Below are 21926 nucleotides of genomic sequence, written 5' to 3'. Positions count from 1 at the left end.
TAAACAATGGTCAAAAAAATTTAATAAAATTGTCTTACCAAGTAATCATCTGGCTTGATCCCAAACAGCTCCCGGAAGTAGCGGAAAGCCAACGGTGCATATGTCTTGAAACGGAAGTCTGGAAAATGGTGCGCTGGAGTAAGATTGCTCCCCTCACTACAAAAGGGAAAGTTTGTGCTTCAGGTATCACAAACAACAAAATGTACATGTATTGTAAATCAACATTGTGTCTTGTTAATTACTAATACATTCCCCAGGACAAGCTTCAGGGCAGGATTTGAGGATACTCCAAGAAGACCAGAAATAGTGAGAGACTTTTACCCAACCTAAATGCTTCTTTATCCCAGAGGAACAGAGGCACATATAATCTTTCTTAGCCCTATTCAGTTTGTCCCTGTTAGAATGTGACCAACCAGCAGTAAACACCATAGGTAATCTTTTCCAGAGACATACAACAGTAATAAATGCCTGAAGACAAGGCGGTCCAAGTCATTCTAGACTGACAATAACACAAATAAAAGACCAGGGTCAACCAAATCGGTTAAACATGATGAAATAAGCGAGCAGAGCCCTGTGAAAAAATATCCTGTAACCCACTTTTGTGCTTTTTATTTTTTCCCCCAGTCCACTTCATATTATGAGGCACATCATTAGTATTTGGATCAACCTCATTTTAATTGTTAACAAAAACGTGTGACTCTAAGGGACTAAATGATGTCATAATCACAAAAAATACCTACCTAATCACTTACAATAAACAAAAAGTGCCAGTGATTCTTCAAAAGTGGGTTATAGAGTTGCTGTTTTTTCAGGTTTTTGCATACTTAAAAAGACAAACCAAAATCCGTGCCTATTGTGTAACATGATCCAAACAATCACAAATGACCTGTGAATTGGTGATATTATCAAGTACTGGCACAATAGCAAGCCAATGTAGGCCAGTTGACGGACCTGACTCTACATCGTAACAATGTGCAAATCTCCTACTTAGAAATATGCTTCATTTTTCATGGCCTTGCTGATTATCTAGGCTAGTGTTACCCAACCTTTTTTTGTCTTATGTATCCACATTGTTCCATCAATAAGGCTCAAACGGCCCTTCATCGACATCAAACAAGAAATGTGTTCCTTTTAATTCCTATTATATTGGATATAATTTACATTAGCATTATCATTAATATGTTAAGTCACTTAAACTTATACAAAAACAAGTAATACTGTGGCTGAAAAACAGACTCGCCAATTAGCACAGATATTATGCCACGAGTGTCATGCACACACATTTTTAAAAACTTGCACACATTACACGCATCATATTTTCTTTCCTCAAAAAGTAAACAAAACCCATAATATTAATCATGATTTTAATTTCATTGGGTCTCTATGCTTTCCCTGTTTACAAAAAATAAAATAAAAGGAGCAGATGTCCCAAACTAAAATGCCACAAACAATGCAATGGCTAACAAGTTATGGGCGAGAATGAGAATTTCCTTATTCCAGAACATTTAGAACCTTACTGACAATAACAAAAATCTGTACTGGTATAATTTCTCTATCAAAACTTTGCAGCAAATACATCATCCTCTGTCCATACCTGGGTAAGGATACACTCTCCACCACATAGAAGTCCTGCATGAGCACATCTCGGTCAGGTTTTGAGGTCAGGTTCCCAACTGTGTAAACAATGCCCAGCTGGATGGCTCCTTTAAGGGCAGATGAAGTGGTCTAAAAAAATAAAAAAACATTGGTAAAAAGCAATGATTTTGATTTTGTTTCTGTTTTTTATCATTTAATCATAGAAAACATTCACAGTCTTAGGTCAGTTAGGATCACTACCAAATAATAGTAGATATAATTATTTATTTCAGCTTTCATCACATTCAGAAGTTTACATACACTTTGTTAGTATTTGGTAGCATTGCATTTACATTGTTTAACTTGGGTCAAACATTTTGGGTAGCCACAAGCTTCTTACAATAAGTTCCTGGAATTTTGGCCCATTCCTCCAGACAGAGCTGGTGTAAGTGTGTCAGGTTTGTAGGCCTCCTTGCTCGCACATGCTTTTTCTGCCCACAAATTTTCCATCGAATTGAATTTAGGGCTTTGTGATGACCACTCGAATGCTTGGGGTCATTGTCCATTTGTCCCCATGTGCACTTGCAAACTGTAGTCTGACTTTTTTATGGTGGTTTTGGAGAAGTGGCTTCTTCTTTGTTGAGCAGCCTTTCAGGTTATGTCGATACAGGACTCATTTTACTGTGGATATAGATACTTGTCTACCTGTTTCCTCCAGCATCTTCACAAGGTCCTTTGCTGTTGTTCTGGGATTGATTTGCACTTTTCTCCTTCCAGAGTGGTATGATTGCTGCGTGGTTTCATGGTGTTTATACTTGCGTACTATTGTTTGTACAGAAGAACGTGGTACCTTCTGGCATTTGGAAATTGCTCCCAAGGATGATCCAGACTTATGGAGGTCCACAATTTCTTGGCTGATTTATTTTGATTTTCATATGATGTCAAGCAAAAAGGCAATGAATATGAAGGTAGGCCTTAAAATACAACCACAGGAACACCTGCAATTGACTCCAATTAGCCAATTCGCTTATAAGAAGCAAATTGGCTCTTTGCCTAAAAGCTTGACCTAATTTTCTGGAATTTTCTAAGCTGCTTAAAGGCACAGTTAACTTAACATAAAAGTGTATGTAAACTTCTGACCCACTGGAATTGTTATATAGTCAATTAAATGTGAAATAATCTGTATGAAAACAATTGTTGGAAAAATTATGTCAAGCACAAAGTAGATGTCCTAAATGGCTTGCCAAAACTATAGTTTGCTAATATGAAATCTGTGGAGTGGTTAAAAAAAAATATTTCAAAAAATTGTTTTAATGATTTCAACTTAAGTGTATGTAAACTTCTAAATTCAACTCTATTTCCAAATTTTACATGAACTTTCATGTCAGATTACTGGATAATCCAATTTGCTGATGAATCAATTGGATCATCAATTTGTCAATCTGATCCATTGAAAAGAACTGACACAAAAGAACAATTCACTCCTAAATCAGACATAACTTTGGCAATTTCACTCTTCAAGAGCAATATCTAGCCGATGAAATATTTAAGCGCAGAGCATAACTCGAAAAATGTATATTCACTATAGAAATGCCCATGACTTTTAAGATTTTATTAATTTCCATGGTTTTCCCAGGCTTGGAAAACACAAATTCAAAATATCTCCAGGCTTTCCATGACCGTGGGAACCCTCGAGACGGAAATCTCCTTTGGTTAAACAAATGACATCTGTGGGTCAAGCCTTTTGAGCAAGGTTCACTGAAAGTGTTTGATCAACCATAACAAGAAAAGTAGGCTACATGTTGGTGGCTTCTAACTACATACACCATAAACTCTTGGAAACTCCAGGCCGCTGTTGATACCAACACTGAACTGAGTTGACATTATCAACATGTTGAAATCATCATTGGAGACAATGAAAATAAGGTTATTGGGGAAATGTAGCACATTCGTCAGACTAAACTGGGATGTTCAGGGACAATTTATTGACATTGGCTAGCATGTATAATTTACAAGCTATTGAGGTTAATATTGAAATGCAGGAAGTGTCTATAAATCAAACTTATGAAATACAAACACTAAAAAACAAACACAAAAAAGCTTTTTAAAGCTGGAGCATGTCATTTCTTACATGAAAAATCTTAATGTGCAGAGAGAACATTAAGCCATTTGTAGGTTGATTTTCCTGTAAAATGTAATTGTATTTTTTTATCAAAGTTGTATTGTTCTTTTAATAGTGATACAGAATAAGAGACAGAACATCCCCAATCCCACCCCAACAGAGCATCAGATGCTGCCACACATATATACCTATAAATGCATGCATACTTAAAGCAAAACAAGTATTCATTAGACGTATTCTCATAAACTTAACAAGGCCACGAAAATATATTTATAAAGTTACAGATGCTAAATACCATATTACTTACAAAACTGTGAGTAAAAAACTAAACCAAAGGAAGACAAGACAATTTTAGGATCCATTTTCTCTACATGTGACAAGACAGGCTGCCAGATTTGATAACATTTTTGACTATTAACTTTTACAGAATAGTAGATTTTTTTCCAAAGTCAAATGGTGCAAAAGATCACTAATCCAATTAGTAAAGGCAGGCAGAAGGCTATCTTTCCATTTGAATAGTATTAGGCGTCTGGCTAGAAGGGTAGCGAATGCCATTATCATCTTAACACCCTTATCTATTCCAAGATCTAGCTCCAGCACTCCAAAAATGTCAGTAATTGGAGATGGCTCAATTGGTATTCCTAAGTCTTTGGAAAAAAAGTTTCACAAAAGCTTGCAAGTTTAGGGCGTGTCCAAAACATGTGTGCAAGAAAGGCTGGCTGGCGCTAATTTGCATCTGTCACATATAGAATCAATATGTGTTATGAAGTTAGCTAGTTTCCCTTTTGACCAGTGCAATCGATGGACAACTTTGAATTGAATGACAATATGATGCACGCAAATAGAGGAGGAGTGTATCCTATCTAAAACAACTTGCCAGATTTCTTCTGATATTTGTAATTTGAGTTCGTCTTCTCATTGTTTTTTAGTAGATTCAAAGGCTTAGAATTAAGTAAGGTAGGCACCCTAGCAATAACATTTTTAGTATTTGAGTTAAGTTCCAGGACAGTATCTAGAAGGGATTTAGGTGGTGGCCATGGGAAAACTTTTTGAACTTGAAGAAAGGAAATTGCGAAGCTGGAGATATCTGAAGAAATGTTAATTAGATATGTTGAACTCTGCTCTTAGCTGTTCAAAACGATAAAACCATCAACCTTATACAGGTCTTGTAGTCTGTTGGCAACCCATGTTTTGAAAGCATCACCAGTACAGAATGGAATAAACATGATATTTTTTATTATGGGGCATGTATCAAAAAATCTATTAATAAAAATTATTGTTTAAATTGCGCACAAATTTTAAGAGGCAGGACAGACCACCATGAGATAGATGTCGCTGTAAGATACTTTTCCGCATTTGTGAGATTTTTTTATTCCAGATAAAGCTAGATGTCAGTTTGTCAAGATTTAGGAAATCAGTTTTGGTTAAAAAGATAAGGAGACACTGAAACAAGTAAATAAACTTGGGCAAAACATGTAACTTTAATAACATTAACTCAATGGAAGCAAGTTCCAGCATTCAAAATCTTTCTTCAAATCCATAAGAAATGAGAAAATATTGTCAGTGTAAAGATCTTTGAACTTGTGCGTAACACATATACGTACATTTTTTAGTGTTTACTTTAAAGGGGATCGAGGCAAACAAACTTGTTTGAGACATAACATTTACAGGCATGATCTCACTCTTTTGTGAATGTATTTTAAATCAGGAAATTGGCCAAACACATCTAATAATTTGAGTAATTTTGGGTGGCTAGTAGGTGGATCACATATACTGTATATATAAGAATGTCATCATCATATAAAGATACCCTATGCTCGATATCTCCTCTATATATACACATTTGATGCTGGCCTCATCTCGTAATGCAATTGCCAGGGCGAACAGCAAGGGAGATAATGGACAGCCCTGTCTAGTACCTCTTTGTACTAAAAAATACGAGATATATTATAATATATTTGTATGGACTGCTGCTGAAGGAGAGAAATATATTGTTTTAATCAACTAAATATATCGTGGACTAAAGCCAAATTGTTCTAGTGCATTAAAAATAATCCCACTCCACACGATCAAAGGCTTTCTCAGCATCCATGGATATCACTATCTCTGGAGTATCGCATGGAGTGGGATCATAAAGGAAATTTTTACAACTATTACAATTGGACAATTATTGCCGATTATTTATAAACACAATCTGAAATGGATTTTAATCTATGAGCCAATATTTTAGCCAGTAATTTGCTGTCTACATTTAGGAGTGAGATGGGCCGGTATGAGCCACATTCAAGGGGATATTTAAATGTTTTAAAATTTGTGATATGACTGCCTGCCGCATCGTTGGGGGTAGTGACCCAGAGGAAAATTATTATTCAAATACTGATAATAAAGTAGGAGCTAGGTTCCCTGTTAAATTCTTAAAAAAATTCACCTGGAAAGCCATCAGGCCCACGGGCTTTATAATTTTGCATAGATTTCACTATAGCAATTAACTCTTCAATACAGAACGGTTTCTCTAAAATGTCTGCCATTCCCTCATCAACTTTGGGTGTATTTATATATCTAAAAAGATTCAAACAGAGACTCCATCCTAAGTGATTCTAATGAATATAAATCAGAGAAAATTACAAAAACATTTATTAATCCGAGAGTGGTAGGGACAGATGATGACTTGTATAGGCCTGGTGGCCAATTGTCTTCAAGGGGGGGGGGGGATCACCAAACTAGATTGCGCAGCCTGGGCAGTCAAGGGCCCCTGGGCTCTGACCCCATTGGTCAGTAATCCGTCCCTGGAGAGTGGCTCACCTGTATGAGTTTTGTTTTGTCACCACATTCAAATGATTTGTGCTGTGTTTTAATAATAAGGTTTTCAATTAATGGATAGAAGGTTGAATTCTGTATGAAGGATGTGTCTTTTCTCTAAAAAGCTCTATCCACTGCTATGACATATCGGCCTGCAGAATCTGCATCTAATGCTGACAATACAAAAGTGCCCCTTGACTTAGCACTAAAATTAGAATGATACATTTGACCTACCCAAACCCTTTCAGTCTGAAATGATCAGATGGATGTAAATGGGTATCCTGAAGAAACACAATCCCTTCTTTCAGATGGCACAGATGCGAAAGCACCTTCGTGCGTTTGGCAGGGTGGTTAAACGATTTTACATTCCAACTTGCAAATCTTACTTGGCAACCTGTTGAGCTAACAAAACTCTGTGTATTAGCCATGTCTTCAGTTGTTATAACTTATTTGCATTGTGTATTTGAACCTTCAAAATAATATAAATAATAAAAAACCTCCAAAATCTCATAGATCCAGCAAAAACAGTCAAAAAGAACACAGCAAACTCCTGATGCACTAAATTCCCCTCCCTCATCACCTGTTGAACTGCGGTGATCAACAACCCCATCGTGGACAAATCCACACATCAAAGTGCTTTTTGAAGAGGAACCCTAGTCTTACAGGTTACTACACTGAAAACATAACCCCAAAACCACACACAAAGAGGCACTCCTGCAAATATGCTGTCATAAATCTGGCTGAAATTATTTCAGCAGTCATGTTAAATATGTGTTATTATCTTGACAGTCTTAGTTCTCTTATCCATAGTATAGTACTCAAAGAATTGTGTCAAGTATACAGTCATGTCCAGTAAGTTATACAACATTAAACCTATCCATCATTGCTCGATGCAATAGTTGACTTTAGCCTGATAGGCGTATTGACGCAGACTTTTAGCCATTTATGTCCACAAAAATTAAATGACAAAACAGAGACAGCAAGATTGAAAATGTCTTATGCCATAATATGCACTTTATAACTTAACCTTCAGCAAAGCTCACCAAAATGCAACCATCTCCATGGCTTGACACTAGTCCCCCCACTAAAATTTAATTTTAAACGCTTTCCTGAAAAAGGGTAATTGTAAATAAATAATAATACATTTATTTTATTAAATAAGTACATGTTTAAAGCATTTTTTATTTTAATAGGTTTGCCATGAAAAAAATAATCAAAATAATTTTAATTATCAAATAAATAAATAAGAAGAAAATAATTTACCTTTTTGTACATTTTCTCTCGGCTGGTATTGCTAGACCTACTGACTCCATTCTCATTGTCCGATGACATCTTTGATTAAAAAAAATAAAGAGTTAAAGGTCAAATGAGATAAGTTTACAACCATTAGTTAAGTGTATGTAACTAATGTCCTCAGGCCCTGCCCAGCCATAAACCATTTGATTTGCAACCGAGCCTGACACGGACCACAGAATTTCCTCATTTGCCACAATGAGTAAGTGACTTGTAAACGGAGCAATGTGTGGCTGTGCTAATGAAATATGATGTCATTGAGGCTTACCCTGTTTTAACCGAGAATGCAGGTGTTGGTGGGCTGTTCACGGCTTCTGCATGGCTCAGTCATGTGGACCGGATGGAAGGCGGAGGTCTGGGAGTTGACCAGAATGGATGTTCTTAATATCAACCTGAGGATGGGAAGAGATGAGTTAGTGTGGCCTGGTAAGGCCTAGTTACTCGGGCAAATGGCAAGCAACATGGGTGAATCTCATGAAATCTTTCCAGGTCATATTTCACACCAAAAGCAATAGAAATACACTACAAATTATATTTTGAATTATATATAGAAAATGAAGTCTACTGTTGGACAAATAAAAATTTTCAGAATCAGAATCATGATGAGCTTTATTGACAAGCGTGCATACACACACAACGAATTTGTCTTGGTGACAGAAGCTTCCAGTACACAGAGAATATGACAACATCCATAATAAAAATAAAATAAATACAAAATATATTGAAATACACAATATGAAAGAATAACAGGTACGAAGATGCATATTGTATTTTTGCACTGTTGTTATGTTATTTTAATGATAATTAGGCACCCCCCTCTCTAAGTTTCATTACCATAATGCCAACCAATCTTATAATCATTCCTGTAATTTAAAAAAAAAATCGCAATATGTTATTTTGATTGTAAAGTATTTATACAGTATGATTGTCTTTGATGCACTGCCTTTAACTTAAAAAAAAATTGTATTACAGAAGTGAGAATCTAATGAGATTAACCATTGAAATTAATGGGAATTATTCTCAGCAAAACGTCTGAACGCATTTTGGTAATACCACATAAAATCATAATGTCATGAAAACAGGTTTTATTTTATTTGGAGATTAAAATGTTCTTGAGGTTACATTACAGGTTCTACTATTAGTGCGGTTTTTAAAGCACCAGTAGATAAATGGTTCTGCAACTAACTAGAGAATGCAAAGTTCGCTGTGGAACTTAAGGTGTCCAAATTCTTTTACTGAAATAAACCTATGAATGGCTTACTTGTAGATACCTCTGCATATTAAGCTTGTCTGGAAGAAAATGTTTTGTCAACAAAAAATTACACACTTTACCTTTAAACAGGTACTACAATGGCAACCTTATTAAAGGTGAAACGAGACTTGTTTGCATAAAAAGGCAATACATTTTTAATTGCTAAAAATACTAAATGGACAAATATACTTCCAACAAAGAAGTTGCATGTGATTAAAGTGTCATGGACAATAAAGGTTGTCCGAGGTGAAAAAATTAGAAATCCTTTTTGAAAAATCAAGACTAAAATGCACTTGTCAAGTTAAAGAAATGTAATCTTTGAGTCTCATAATTTTTATAAAATTGTATATTATTTTCTACAAAGAAGTGGTGTAATCATCAAGAAAACAAAGGTATATTTAAACAACTTTCCTTGCACCTTGAATACACGTGTGTACATAACTAAATAATTATTAAAAAAAAAAAGCTTGTTTGATTTACCTAAATTATTAAGTTATCTAAAATAATTCTCTGCTGGCCTAACATGCCATATAAATAAATATATTTCATCCTTTCATTCTCAATCACCTTTTTGCCTATGTATTTTTAATCACTTTCCATTCTTAATTAATCTACAAACAAATAGAGAAATTTTTTTCATCTATTTTTCAATCTATTTTTCTCATAATTTATTCCTTGATGCTTACAAGCAAAGTGTGACAACTGTTTCAAATTGCATGCCCGAAGCAGCACTTGAGTCTGAGCTCCACCCCCTAAGTCCTTCAGAATTTGTGCAGAACCACTCAACAGTTCAAATGAATGAGCAACTAATGTCAGACTGTCAGATTCATCAGCCAATCAGATTTATTTATTTGTCTTGGTGGATCTTTAGGATATGTCCTGGTCGAGGCCTTCTAGCTGACCCTGAGTGACGCAATCACACTTTAAGTGATGCACGTAATTCAAGAGTGAAAAGAGCAAGATCAAGCTGTCTAATATATCCCACATCCAGAAAATAGCATAAATATGTACCCTGAAGAAACTAAATGTATTGCAAGCAACGTTTAAATCGCAAATATTATTAGATAGATTTTTTCCATGTATTATAGACCTCCTTTGTAGATTCATATGAAAAATTATGATTTTTGAATGTCTGTTCGGGAGACGTTTATTTCACAAAACAGTCATGCTGCAGTTAAAATTAGGTTTGCTTGAGCATTAAGTGTTGTTTCAAGTTCTGGCTTTCGTACGTGTTTTTAAAAAGTCAATTGGTATCACATGACATTTCTTACTTTAAGCTCCAGAAAAATATAAAAATGACTGAACTCAGTACTTGAAAATATGTTTATTAAAGAAGATGTGAATTCAAGTATTTTTTTTTTTTTTTTTTGCGCGAATTGCATTTGTTATGCATTTTTGAATAACTTTACAGATCTGGACAAAATATGAGCCTAACGCCATTGACCCTCAAAACAAAGAATGTAAGAGAACAGCAAAGTGGCATTATCAACTGGATCAGACAGTTCTGTCGCATTTTCAAAAACTCCAAAAAACAAATGTCCCCAATACTCCACAGTGGAAACTTCAGTCATAGCCTTGATTCTGTGTATGAGTGTGTATGTAAATGTGGGTCTGTAGATGTGCATGTGTTTACACATGCATATGACGTCCTGCAGAGGTGCATAACCAGCCCGACATAGCAACCTTTTTACATTTTTGCAATTCTTTTTGGTGGTGGTGGTAGTGCAGAAATGACACACTTTACCTTTAAAGAGTGACTGAGTCTCATTGATTCAGTGCAGCAATAAAATAGCTTTTACAGGTTGGTCTTGTGACCAGTAAGTGTGTGTGTGTGTGTGTGTGTTTGCAGCCAGGCATCCAGCAGACGCAGCATTGAATAAATGGCTGCTTGTAAAGCCAGCAGACAGAGTGCAGGCCCTCAGAGTCTGTGTGAATGAGGAATAATGGCCTTTCAAACTGGAGGCATAAACAAACTGTGAGACTGAGCCCTTATTCAGAGCTAAGAGCAGCCTCTGACTCCGTTGGAACATCTAAAGCGCCGGTGCCATTCGTTCTATGCCAGCATGTTAATATCCGTGGGTCTGTGGAGAGAGAGAGCACACACAGTGGGATTGTGAGGAAAAAGGGAGGAAGAGAGAGTGAGTGTGTTTGCTACTGATAACCAGCTGCTCTCTGTAGCATCTAACACCTGTGTGTCAGTTTGCCTCAACACTGCTATCCAGATCACAATATTACACAATCCTCCAGGGCAACACAATTCGTCCCAGTAGATTTCAAGCAAGAAGACAAATTCCTCCTTGTACCTTTGTCCACATTGTTGTGATTAATTAAAGGTGAAGTGTGTCATTTCTACACCACAAGCATCACCATGCGAATTGCTAAAATAATGTTTTCAAAGTGTTTTTCTGAACACTGTCGGTCTGCCACTGGTCAAAAAAAACAGACAGTTCTGCACCAAACTTATGCCAAACAAACAAAATAATATTCTGATACCACCATAGAGCCAGATTAACATTTTCCATTAAATCAACTAAAAATGGCTTAATTGTAGCCATCTATGCATATTAAGCTAGATAGAAGAGCATTTTAACATTGAACATTTACACATTACAACTACAGCACTGAACAGCATCAAAAATGGAAGCCATAAAACATCTAGGGCTCTATTTTCATGACCGCACAAAGTGCAGTGACCATACTCGACGCCTTCTCCAATTTTCGTGACAATGCTAATTCTAGTCACAATTTTTGTGTCAGCACAAAGCGCAAGTGGGCGTGGGTGTATTGTAAGCTTAATTTGCTATTTTCCTAAGAAATGGGTCATTGTGCTAAGACATTTGAAAACCACGTCTTAACTCAGCACAAAGTTTAAACTTCATTTCTGCATTTGTGGATTGGTGATTCCACCAGCAGTTCATAATAAAGTTAATATCTAAATTCAGAAAATATAGTGAAATTATGTCACTGATGATAAGAGTTGAAGCCATCTTATATGAAACCAACATGTACAGTATTCATAGGTCATGGTTTATTTTTCAATTATGATTATATTTAAATTTACAATTGAATTTATGATCTAATTTGCAATGGTATTTTTTCACCAGTTGTCGTAGAGTGATTTTAAAATGTTTTGAATTGGTATGATTGTTTGTTCACTTCGTTATTTTAATTCCATTTCCATTTCGTTTGAAGTGTAATTTCAATGTAGATATATTTTTGGTTTAATTTTTTCATGTGTCAGTAAATCATTAAAAATGTCAAAATCAAAATGTAAAATGAGAAAATATTATTTTGGTGAATTTTAGTGATTTATTTCTATAAAATAATTGATTACTGTACTTATATAATTGATGATACTGTAATAATCTATCCTGTAATAAGTCCGTCTATCCTCTGGGAAGTTACTACAACCTTTAGAATGAGAAAATATCATTTTGGTGAATCTTAGTGATTTTTTTCTAAAATAATTGATTACTGTACTTACATAATTGATGATACTGTAATACATTTAACTGTAGTGCCTTCATATCTCCTCTGGGAAGTTACCACAGCCTTTAAAATGAGAAAACATCATTTTGGTGAATTTTAGTGAATATTTTTTAAAATAATTGATTACTGTAATTATATCACCTGTAGTATGTCTGACTGTCCTCTGGGAAGTTATAAAAACATTCCGAATGTGAACATTTATTTAAAGTAATTTTTGTATTTTTTCATGTATAACTTAAAATCTCCTATGTTTTAGCATAGTTTTCAGACGGTCCCTTTCATCTGCGAATGTCCAACATCAAAATAACTTTACCGCACTCACAGATTTTGCTATGAGTGCATAACGTCAGTTGCTGCACGTGTAACTGCTGTAAAGGATGATATTAATGATTTTTCTTTTTTAAAACGGACTTAAATTCTGGACCTTTGGCAGTGAGGGTCAAACTCCCCCTGTCTACGGGCCTGACCAAACCCACTTGTGCCTAGACTTAGCGCATGCTTGCACAAAAATACCAAAACTTCATGGCCATGCCCACTTTATTTGACTGTCAACTGTCAATTGATTCAAATTATTTAAATACAGCACCGCAGTTGAAATAACATATTATAAATGATTCCTTTCCATCATGTCGACATGCCCCTTTAACGTCAAAACTCAATGTGATCGGAACTCGTAATTACAATATTTCTGATTTCACTTAAAGGCTGGAAAAATTTCTTAAGTTGTAATTACGACTTGAGTAGGTTCATGTTCTATTTAGACATAGAAACTCGTATTTATTATCATTCCAATGCACCGATACTGACGGTTTTAACAGAATTGGGTATCGGTCTGATGAGTCCAGTCCAAATCTGATACTGTGAGTTAGTATCATTTTGCCAATGTCAAGCCCCAAACATGACATAAAAGAACAATTAAAGCACCATTAAAGTAGTCCATATGACTCAGATCAGGATCAGTATCGGCTGATACAAGAGTTCAGGTTTCGGAATCGGATAGGTACAGAAAAAGTGCATCCCTACCGATAGCACATGAAGGCAGCAAAGGTCAATTCCACATGAATACATTTTTGGTTGAAAATTTTAATTTCTAATGTGCATGAGAGGCATTAACAGCAAAATCACTGGATTTTCAACCAAAAACGTATTAGAGTGGCCTAACCTAAGGCTGTTTACAGTTGGAAAGCAATGCAGCAATTTAGCATATTTATATAGAAAGTGCAATCACAGGTGTGCATTTTTCAGCATTTAACTACTGTATGGCTTTGAATCCAAATAGGATTTAGAGTCAGAACTATCCATTTTATCATTTTTACACAAAATGGGTTAAATGCCAAATCACATGCATTAAGATGAGAGTAACTTATTTAAATTATATAACATCTAAGATGTAATAACCTTATGTTGCAACTTTAATCTGTTGACAAAGCCTTCAGCACTGTCTGTCTGAACAGGAAGCCCCTGATCGCCGTATTCTCTATTTAAAAGCTTGTAACATAAAACCTAAAGTTTAAAACACTGTATCAGACTTTCATCTTTGATCCAATCAAGAACAATAGTCCCATTGAACAAAGAAAAACAACGTATGTGGCACTGACAGCGGAAGGTCATGGATCATGCAGTACTTCAGGGAAGTGCCCTTTCAAGGTATTAAAAGATATGCGACCATGTGCCAGTCATTAAGAGCATGGAGAACAGGAAAACACTTATGTTTCTATCACCATAACACTTTTAAAACCTGTCTTCACTTTCTCTTTCCTTCATCTATCTCTCTATTGCTTCTCTTCATGGTTGCTACGCGTCCAGGATCAGTGTTAGTAAACAGTGTTTATGACCAGTATTCCAGTGTTAATACAGCGACAGTTTAAGGGAGAGTGGACAAGAGACGCGTAGAAAAATTGATTGGAGAAGTCATAATGCTCAATATAGCGGCTATTGCAATAGAAGTCCCACCTTTCAGTTAAAGGAGTCAGTCACCTTCTCATAGAGACAACGACCGTTTGTTTACAGTAAAATGCACATGCGCATAAGCTGGTCCAACGTGAAAAATACTTCTTTTTGGCATGATTTGTGCTAAAGAAGCAACTTTTATTATGCCTTTGTAATTCGATTTGAAATTTATTTGAAATCTGTTTTTAAAACATAATCTTAACAAACAATTTTGGAAATTTCTGTATCTAAAACTATTTTATAATGTCCTACTTTGTATATCGTTAGTTCAATTGAGAATAAATTAATATGTTTACTGTCAGTTTTGTCTCCCAATTGTGCAGTTATCCCAGTTTCACACACTGTACATTCAAATGTTGTTTTTGCAGTGGAAACTTAATCTCTTCAATGTTTTTAACAATCCCAATGGATTATTCATGTGTGAGGGGCAAAATTCCATGTCTGTTCCTTTTACTTGAGGGCTTAAAGCTATGGAACAGGATTAAGACCGTACCCAACATGACACGGGCCTCACAGATGCACTCTTTATTCTAACTGAAGGTTCTTTCATCAGTCTGTTAATTGGGTACAGTGACAGTGATTACATAATTGGCTTAGGGTACTGTGTGAATGTGTCCTGCTAAAAGCTGTCATTAAGCATACATATTAATAAAATGTAGTTACAAATATGAATTATTGCTGTATAGATGCATTTGGCAAAACCATGTAAAGGGGACGTGGTTTTGCATGGTGGAAAACTTATTCTGGATGCTGTAGCTAACCATTCATTTAAGTGGAAAAAATTAAAATAATCATCCAATAGTTTAGAACAGCGGTCAACAATTAATGGACCATGGTCCGTGTCCGGACCCAGGCATGGTTCCATCCGGACCACGAGATAATGACAACGGTTGTCCTATCATAACATTTCTACAGTTTTAGTGAGCAGTGCGTCAAAACAACAGAGCTATACACACCACAAGCATTCAGTGGTGATCAGCTGATCTTTTTCTCAAGCACCGAACATGCTTCATTTTCTGCTCAATGCGTGTTGCCTCTCTCCCTCGCAATATACACAAGGCATCACATGAAGCCCGATAAGACTGACGGTTCAGCTAAAGCAGGTTTGTGACAGGAAAAAAAAAGCCTTACTTACTGACAACTAGCACTGTGCAAGTTATTATTTTCTGGACCTTTGCTGGGAAGAAAATGTAGAGACCGGACTTCTTGAAACTTTTATTGAATACCCCTGGTTTAGAATGAAAAACAAGCAATACATTTATATATAAATTATATATATATATATATATAGATGCGTCAAGATGAGTCATCACTATTTTTGGTCTGTTTTCCCAGAAGAGAAAGACTTCACTTTTTTTCATCACAATAGGTAGTATACTGTAGTCTAAAATAAATGAATCATCTTGTTAGTGGCATGGCCTATCAGTTAGAGCATATGCTCAGACACACTGAGCATTAGTGCTCATGCGGCTGATGTAGATTTAAATTCAGATTGTGAAATTAGCACCCTCTTATCCACAAAACAGTATTGGCAAACAGCCCCTTTATTTAGGAGTATTGTGTGGAGCTTATCTTATGACCACTAAGAGGCACTAGGGGAGTGTCAGTGGAGGAAGAAAGAGTTGAAGAAAGGGAATAAAAGGTAAATGAAATGGAGAACATTTATTATTCCAAGCAAGTGCAACCAAAGTCCCTTTCAAGGTAAGTCAGTCTACAAGGCGGCCATCTTTGGAATGCTCCCGAGCAGGCTGGGCTGCTATTTTCAATGTAAACAGGCGGCATAAATGTTCAGTAACTATCTACTTGAATAGGTGAAAGCGACAATGGAGAAACCAAAATCTCCAAAATAGTTGGTCAAGATTATGATCTTGAAGAACAAAAAACAAAGTTAAAACCAGCAGTAAAAACTGACAACAATGGTATCATAAATTGTACTTCTTTAGCTCTGATCGCACAAAAAAAACAAATATTTTCAGCCTGGTTCAGCTAATGCTCATGCACATTCTTGAGTTGACTAAACGGCGATGTCTGTATCTAAAAGGTGATTGGCTCTTTTACCTGTAAAGTGGGACTTCCTTTTCTACATCCATTGGCCATTAGAAATTCATTTTAATACCAGTGCTCAGTCTCTGCTAAACTGTTTGTTACAACTTAGAATTCACAGATAAATGTGAGCCATGTGACTACAACAACAGCAGATAGACTCAACTTGTAACAAGTAGAGATGTTCTGTTCGAGAAATAAACATTCTTTTGAACTGGTTCTTTTTAGTGAACGAGTTGGAGCTGCTGCCAACTCGGAGTGGTGGTAGCGTAGTGGAGTGGTGGTGGCGTAGTGGGCTAAAGCACATAACCGGTAATCAGAAGGTCACTGGTTCGATCCCCACAGCCACCACCATTGTGTCCTTGAGCAAGGCACTTAACTCCAGGTTGCTCCGGGGGAATTGTCTCTGTGGATGGAGTTGCAAACGACTGAATCATTTGAAACAGTTCACGTCTCGAGTCAACACTGATCCACAAGTTACTCTATCATAACCTGTCTCTCGGATGTGCCCGAAACTCCAAATTTGCTTTTGCCAACTCTGCTTTGAAATTAAGTGCTCCAACTAGTTCACATATCAACTAGTCAACAGTACAATGAGTTGCTCGTAACAGTTCTCGAGTCAACAGTACACTCACTGAACTGAGAATTGCCTCTTTCGGAGGTGTCCGACATACTGATAACCGATGAGCTCCTGAAATTGAGCATGTGTGTGATTAAGGGGCGAAATGTATGTTTCAGGTGTATTTTGCAGACAGTGTAACAAATACAACATACTGGAAATATTATTATGACTTGATTGTATTACTGTCTTATCACGTATGAAGATGATCGAGTCTACAGCTCTCAAGTCAACAGTACACTGATTCGAGGACAGCAGATCTTGAGTCAACAGTACATTTGAGTCATTCGCAGCAGTTTGTGAGTCACCAGTACAATGAACTGAGAATCGCTTCTATCGGACATAATACTGAGAACTGCTGATGAGTATGTGTGAACCGAGGACTTGAATGAGGGGGCGACATTTTTCTGTCGAGAGATGTAAACAAATTTTACTATTGAGTATTGTGCATGCAGATTATATCTGAAGTTGTGTAGAGCTGGATCATGGTTTCTGTAAAAGAGTTGATTAAGATTAGTTTATTCACTTTTTATGATTTAAACATGTAGAACATCCACGTTTGTATATCAGTGTCAGTATTGGGTGCTTTAGGTGCAATATTTTAATGTAGGATGTATTTTAAGATCACTGAATGAAACACTGATGACAATAAACACCCTTATTATTATTAATTTATTAAATAAAAGGTTCTAATCAGCAATATGCACTTACATATGGTTTATTGAATGTGTTTGTGCATGTATTCCAGGATGCCGACGTATTAGCATTATATACAGTGACGTCATTATGTGATGAAGTAATTGAACTGGTAATAATTTTTTGGAACCATTTCATTGAAACAAACCGTCCGAAAGAACTGGTTCGTGGAAAAAATTGGACTTCCCATAACTAGTGACAAGGGCAGAAAGGTCTGCAGTGGAAATCAAATGAGTGAAAAGAAAAAAGACAAGAGCAGTCTTGTTGAATTTTTAAAGTACAACAACAATGTGTGCTCTTGTGGTAATTTAGCATTAACCAAACTCAGTACTCAAAAGGGACATGCCCCCATTTTCCATTGGTCAAACAAACAAACAGTCCTACACCAAGGATGCTCAAACAAGCAGCGCAATGTTTTAAAAGAGCCAAAGAGCCATAGTGTTTACAATTTTACACTGAGAGAAAACTACACACTTTAACTCAAACTAACTTACTCAGCAAAATTTTCTTCAAAGTGTTGCTCGGCCATTACAGTAGTCGACTATAGCTCCCCAACTCTGAGAATACATTGCATAACTGCATTGTGTTATGACCTGCAGTCTGACACATTTTGGAACACAACGAAATTGAGTTTCCAAAGCAAAAGACATTTACTTACATACAGTATGTTTCAGGTCAAAAGATAAAAAACTAGCAAAACAGTGCTTTGGGACAACTATGTTTAACTCTCCAGGGATTAGACAAAAAAAAATTTGAATCAACGAGGTGTGACAAAGATAGAAAAAGTGGATGTCTAGAATATGGACATGATAAGACTTTATATGTGCTTTTATCACACTGCTATCTGATAATGGAGTACAGGTTTTTCCACTCTTTGCTCAGTGATAAGGGAACCATTCTACACTTCCCATTACATTGTCTGTTGAGTCAGTGCATGTTTTAGAGAGGAAGTTCGAAGTTGTGAAAAAGGTTGTGGGCTTGGGGCTTGGTTTCATCCACTCAGCAGCAACTGACTGGATCGTGAAAAGTAATTGTTATATACCAGAATGGAGCCAGGTGGTTGGAGGGGTTAAAAAATAAGAGGGATTTGTGACATCAGTGGCAAAGAAAAGTAATTTCAAGGTGGAGTAAGTTAGGCTATTGCATTATTATTTGACTTTTTTTTCCAAACAACTAATGAATTGCATACAGTAAGACACAGTCAATCAGTCAAACAGTCAAAAGTACAATGAAAAGTCAATGGGTTAGTGATGAGGAGGAGGGCGTGGCCGGGGCGTGTTGGAGCACGGGCAGCACTGAATCAGCTGATCAGCAGGAGAGCGAGATAAGGGGCGGTCGGAGACACCGTATCGAGAAAGAGAGAGAGAGAGAGACGCACACAGCCGCATTGTGTTAAACGTTATGTTTACTGTTCAGCCGGTTCCTGTCTCTTAATTGCCCAACCTTTACTTGTTACAGTGGTGCCGAAACCCCGGAGGGATGCTCTGTCACGGAGTCCTCACTGCTGCCATCCACGGGATCAGCCGCGGCCATCTGCAGTGGGACGGAGGGGTCGCTGCCGGCCAGCGAGAGCCAGAGGAACCGTGCCCGTCTGCCGAGAAGGGGAGGAGCGGTTCTATCCGCCAGGAGCAAGAGGACTTGCTGCCATCCGCCGGGGGAGGAGTGAGCTGATGACCACTAGAGGGCAGAGGACTGGGTGACAGCGCGTCCGGGAGCCGGCGAGCAAGTTCTTCTCTTTCTCTACTCTCTCTCTGTGTGTGTCTTCACTAGCCCTTTCCTTCTCCCCACACCTCCACTCATCTCTCCCCCCAGTTTCAGAGGAGGCGGGGTGGACCACCGGCTGAAAAGAACAGCTGTAAGGACAATGTCTCCCCACCACAGATGGGAGGAAGTTAGTCAGACCAGTGGCACCCCGGTCCCGTGATGGACCACGGCTGGTGCTGAATCAGTTGATCAGTGGGAGAACGAGATAAGGCTCGGCCGGAGACGTTGGTTTGAGAGAGAGAGAGACGCACATGGCCACGTTGCATGTGTGTCTGTTCGTTTATGTTTTATGTTGTGTTTAATCATTAAACATTATGTTTACTTTACAGCCGGTTCCCGCCTCCTCCTTGCCCAACCTTAACTTGTTACAGAGGTACATTTTTATTTCAGACTGACTTTTGAAAATAAATGTGTAAGATTACAATATCAACATAAAACACTTTAATATCATATATATTTGAATTATTTGTAACACCAACATGTAAAGACGTGAAATTAATCTTGTTTACTAAAAGGTATACACTGTTTTTTAGAGGTTCAGCTATCAAAAGAGCCCAGGTCATGAAAACGGGAAGCAAAACACTTTCGTAGTGCAAAATATACATTCTCCTGACAATAAGAAAAACATTTAAAAGTTCTTGCAAGATGTTGCAGGGGCACTTGCTAACAGATTTTTTTTTTTTACTATATGAGATGTTTAAAACTAATCCAAAGACTCATTGTAACTACAACAACAACAAGCCCCGTTACCAAGCCCTGTCCATGCAGGGTACAAATAACTGCCTGAGCTTGTATCTGACAGTAAGCGCTTTTCCAGTAACCTTGCTGCCCACTGGGGACATGTGGGGACAACATTGGAGGCGATTGATGCATTTTTTTCTGAAGATGAAAAGAACAGGATATGTGTATGTCTAGATTCCATTGTTGTTATGAAACCAATGAGATCAACATTGCCTGCGGTTCTGTTAGTTTCCCCCTCACATTGCCTCACACAGTTAACGTTCAAAATTTGGTTTTAGTCACCAAATCACAAAATTGCTAGATTTAGATTGCTGTTCAGAAACAAGACAGAAAGCCGAAGCAAAGGAAACCTGATAATAACCCATTAATCTGAGGTTTAATATACAGTATGTATAGTTCAGAAGATAAGTTTGCATTCCCTTTTGTTTCATAAATGTTCAAACCCCTTTCATAATTTATACAAATATAAGAGAAAAAATATTATTTTAATTTAGTACTGCCCTTCAGAATCTATTTAAGCAGATATTTACATAAAGTATAGTATGCATATAGTAGTGTGTTACCTTTTTGAACATCAATGAATGTTTGCAACTAATGTAATAGTTGTTTACAAGTCCCTCAATTGTCCTAAATGTCAAAAGCTTGATCTTATATATATATGAAACATTTTTAAAATATTACCTAAGACCTTCTTTACTGATATCGATTGACAAAGACTACAAAATTGAATGAAATCCCAGATGCAGTTTATTGTGCTACTCCAATCTCAATTAATAATAACCAGAAGAAAAAAAAGTGGTACGTAAGGACTTTTAATTATAAAGAAGCCCAAAAAACAAACTCTTATTTTGAAATGTAGTTGTGAACTCACTGACACTACAGCTGATTCACTGAGAAAGTGAATCTGTTTCAAACTGCTTACCTGAGCTCAAGAGTTCAAACCCTCAGTTCTTTTCGGGTGATTCATAGAAATGACCCGGTTCAAAATAGTCATTTGTTCACGACTCTCTAGTGCTGGGTTTGTTGTTGCATGCAGCAAGCTCATCACAACAGAATGGGTGAAAAGTGGCACGAGACACGCTGGTGGTGCACACTCTAAAGATGTACTCAATAATTCAAGATAATATCTGACGAAACCGCATATGAATGTACACAATCCAACAGTCGCCAGTGGTGACGAGATTTTCAATTATTGTCGCAATCAATTATTTTTTGTCGCATTTTTTACCATTTTAGTTGCAGTCTGGAGCCCTGTCAGAACACCTTAGTAACCACATAGCAATGCCATAGCAACCACGCAAAACACACTAGCACCTTAGCAGTGGGTTCTGCACAGGCAAGCACCAAATCTAGTTGTGAAAAATGTTTCTGCTCTTTTAGTGTGGAGTTACATTTCAGCTGATCTGTTCTGAAAGACACCCCATAGTGGATCAGAAACAATTTGACACACCTCTTTCACTATTTTCAGCCTTCTTACATGGAAGACAAATTGAGTCTCTCAATATAGTGTTATCAGATTGATTGCAAGATTAAGAAATCTTTCAAGCACATTATTCTTGTTACAGACAGAATAAAATAAGACA

The 21926-nt window shown here is 36.9% G+C and overlaps 1 protein-coding gene across 1 annotated transcript in view; it reads right to left on the bottom strand.

The window, feature by feature from the left end:
• LOC127630853 (phosphatidylinositol 4-phosphate 5-kinase type-1 beta-like) overlaps positions 1 to 21926 on the bottom strand; it is a 54845-nt gene that overhangs the window by 28758 nt on the left and 4161 nt on the right. Inside the window, exons 2-5 of the mRNA XM_052108685.1 lie at positions 8058 to 8181; positions 7760 to 7828; positions 1595 to 1725; positions 39 to 156 (exon numbers count right to left, since the gene is read on the bottom strand). Of these exons, the coding sequence (XP_051964645.1) occupies positions 39 to 156; positions 1595 to 1725; positions 7760 to 7828 (318 nt within the window). The 5' untranslated portion in view covers positions 8058 to 8181. The remainder of the gene's footprint in view (positions 1 to 38; positions 157 to 1594; positions 1726 to 7759; positions 7829 to 8057; positions 8182 to 21926) is intronic.

This window comes from Xyrauchen texanus, chromosome 37, assembly GCF_025860055.1.
Source record: "Xyrauchen texanus isolate HMW12.3.18 chromosome 37, RBS_HiC_50CHRs, whole genome shotgun sequence".
Lineage (NCBI taxonomy): Eukaryota > Metazoa > Chordata > Actinopteri > Cypriniformes > Catostomidae > Xyrauchen > Xyrauchen texanus.
This window is presented reverse-complemented; position numbering and strand designations above follow the sequence as displayed.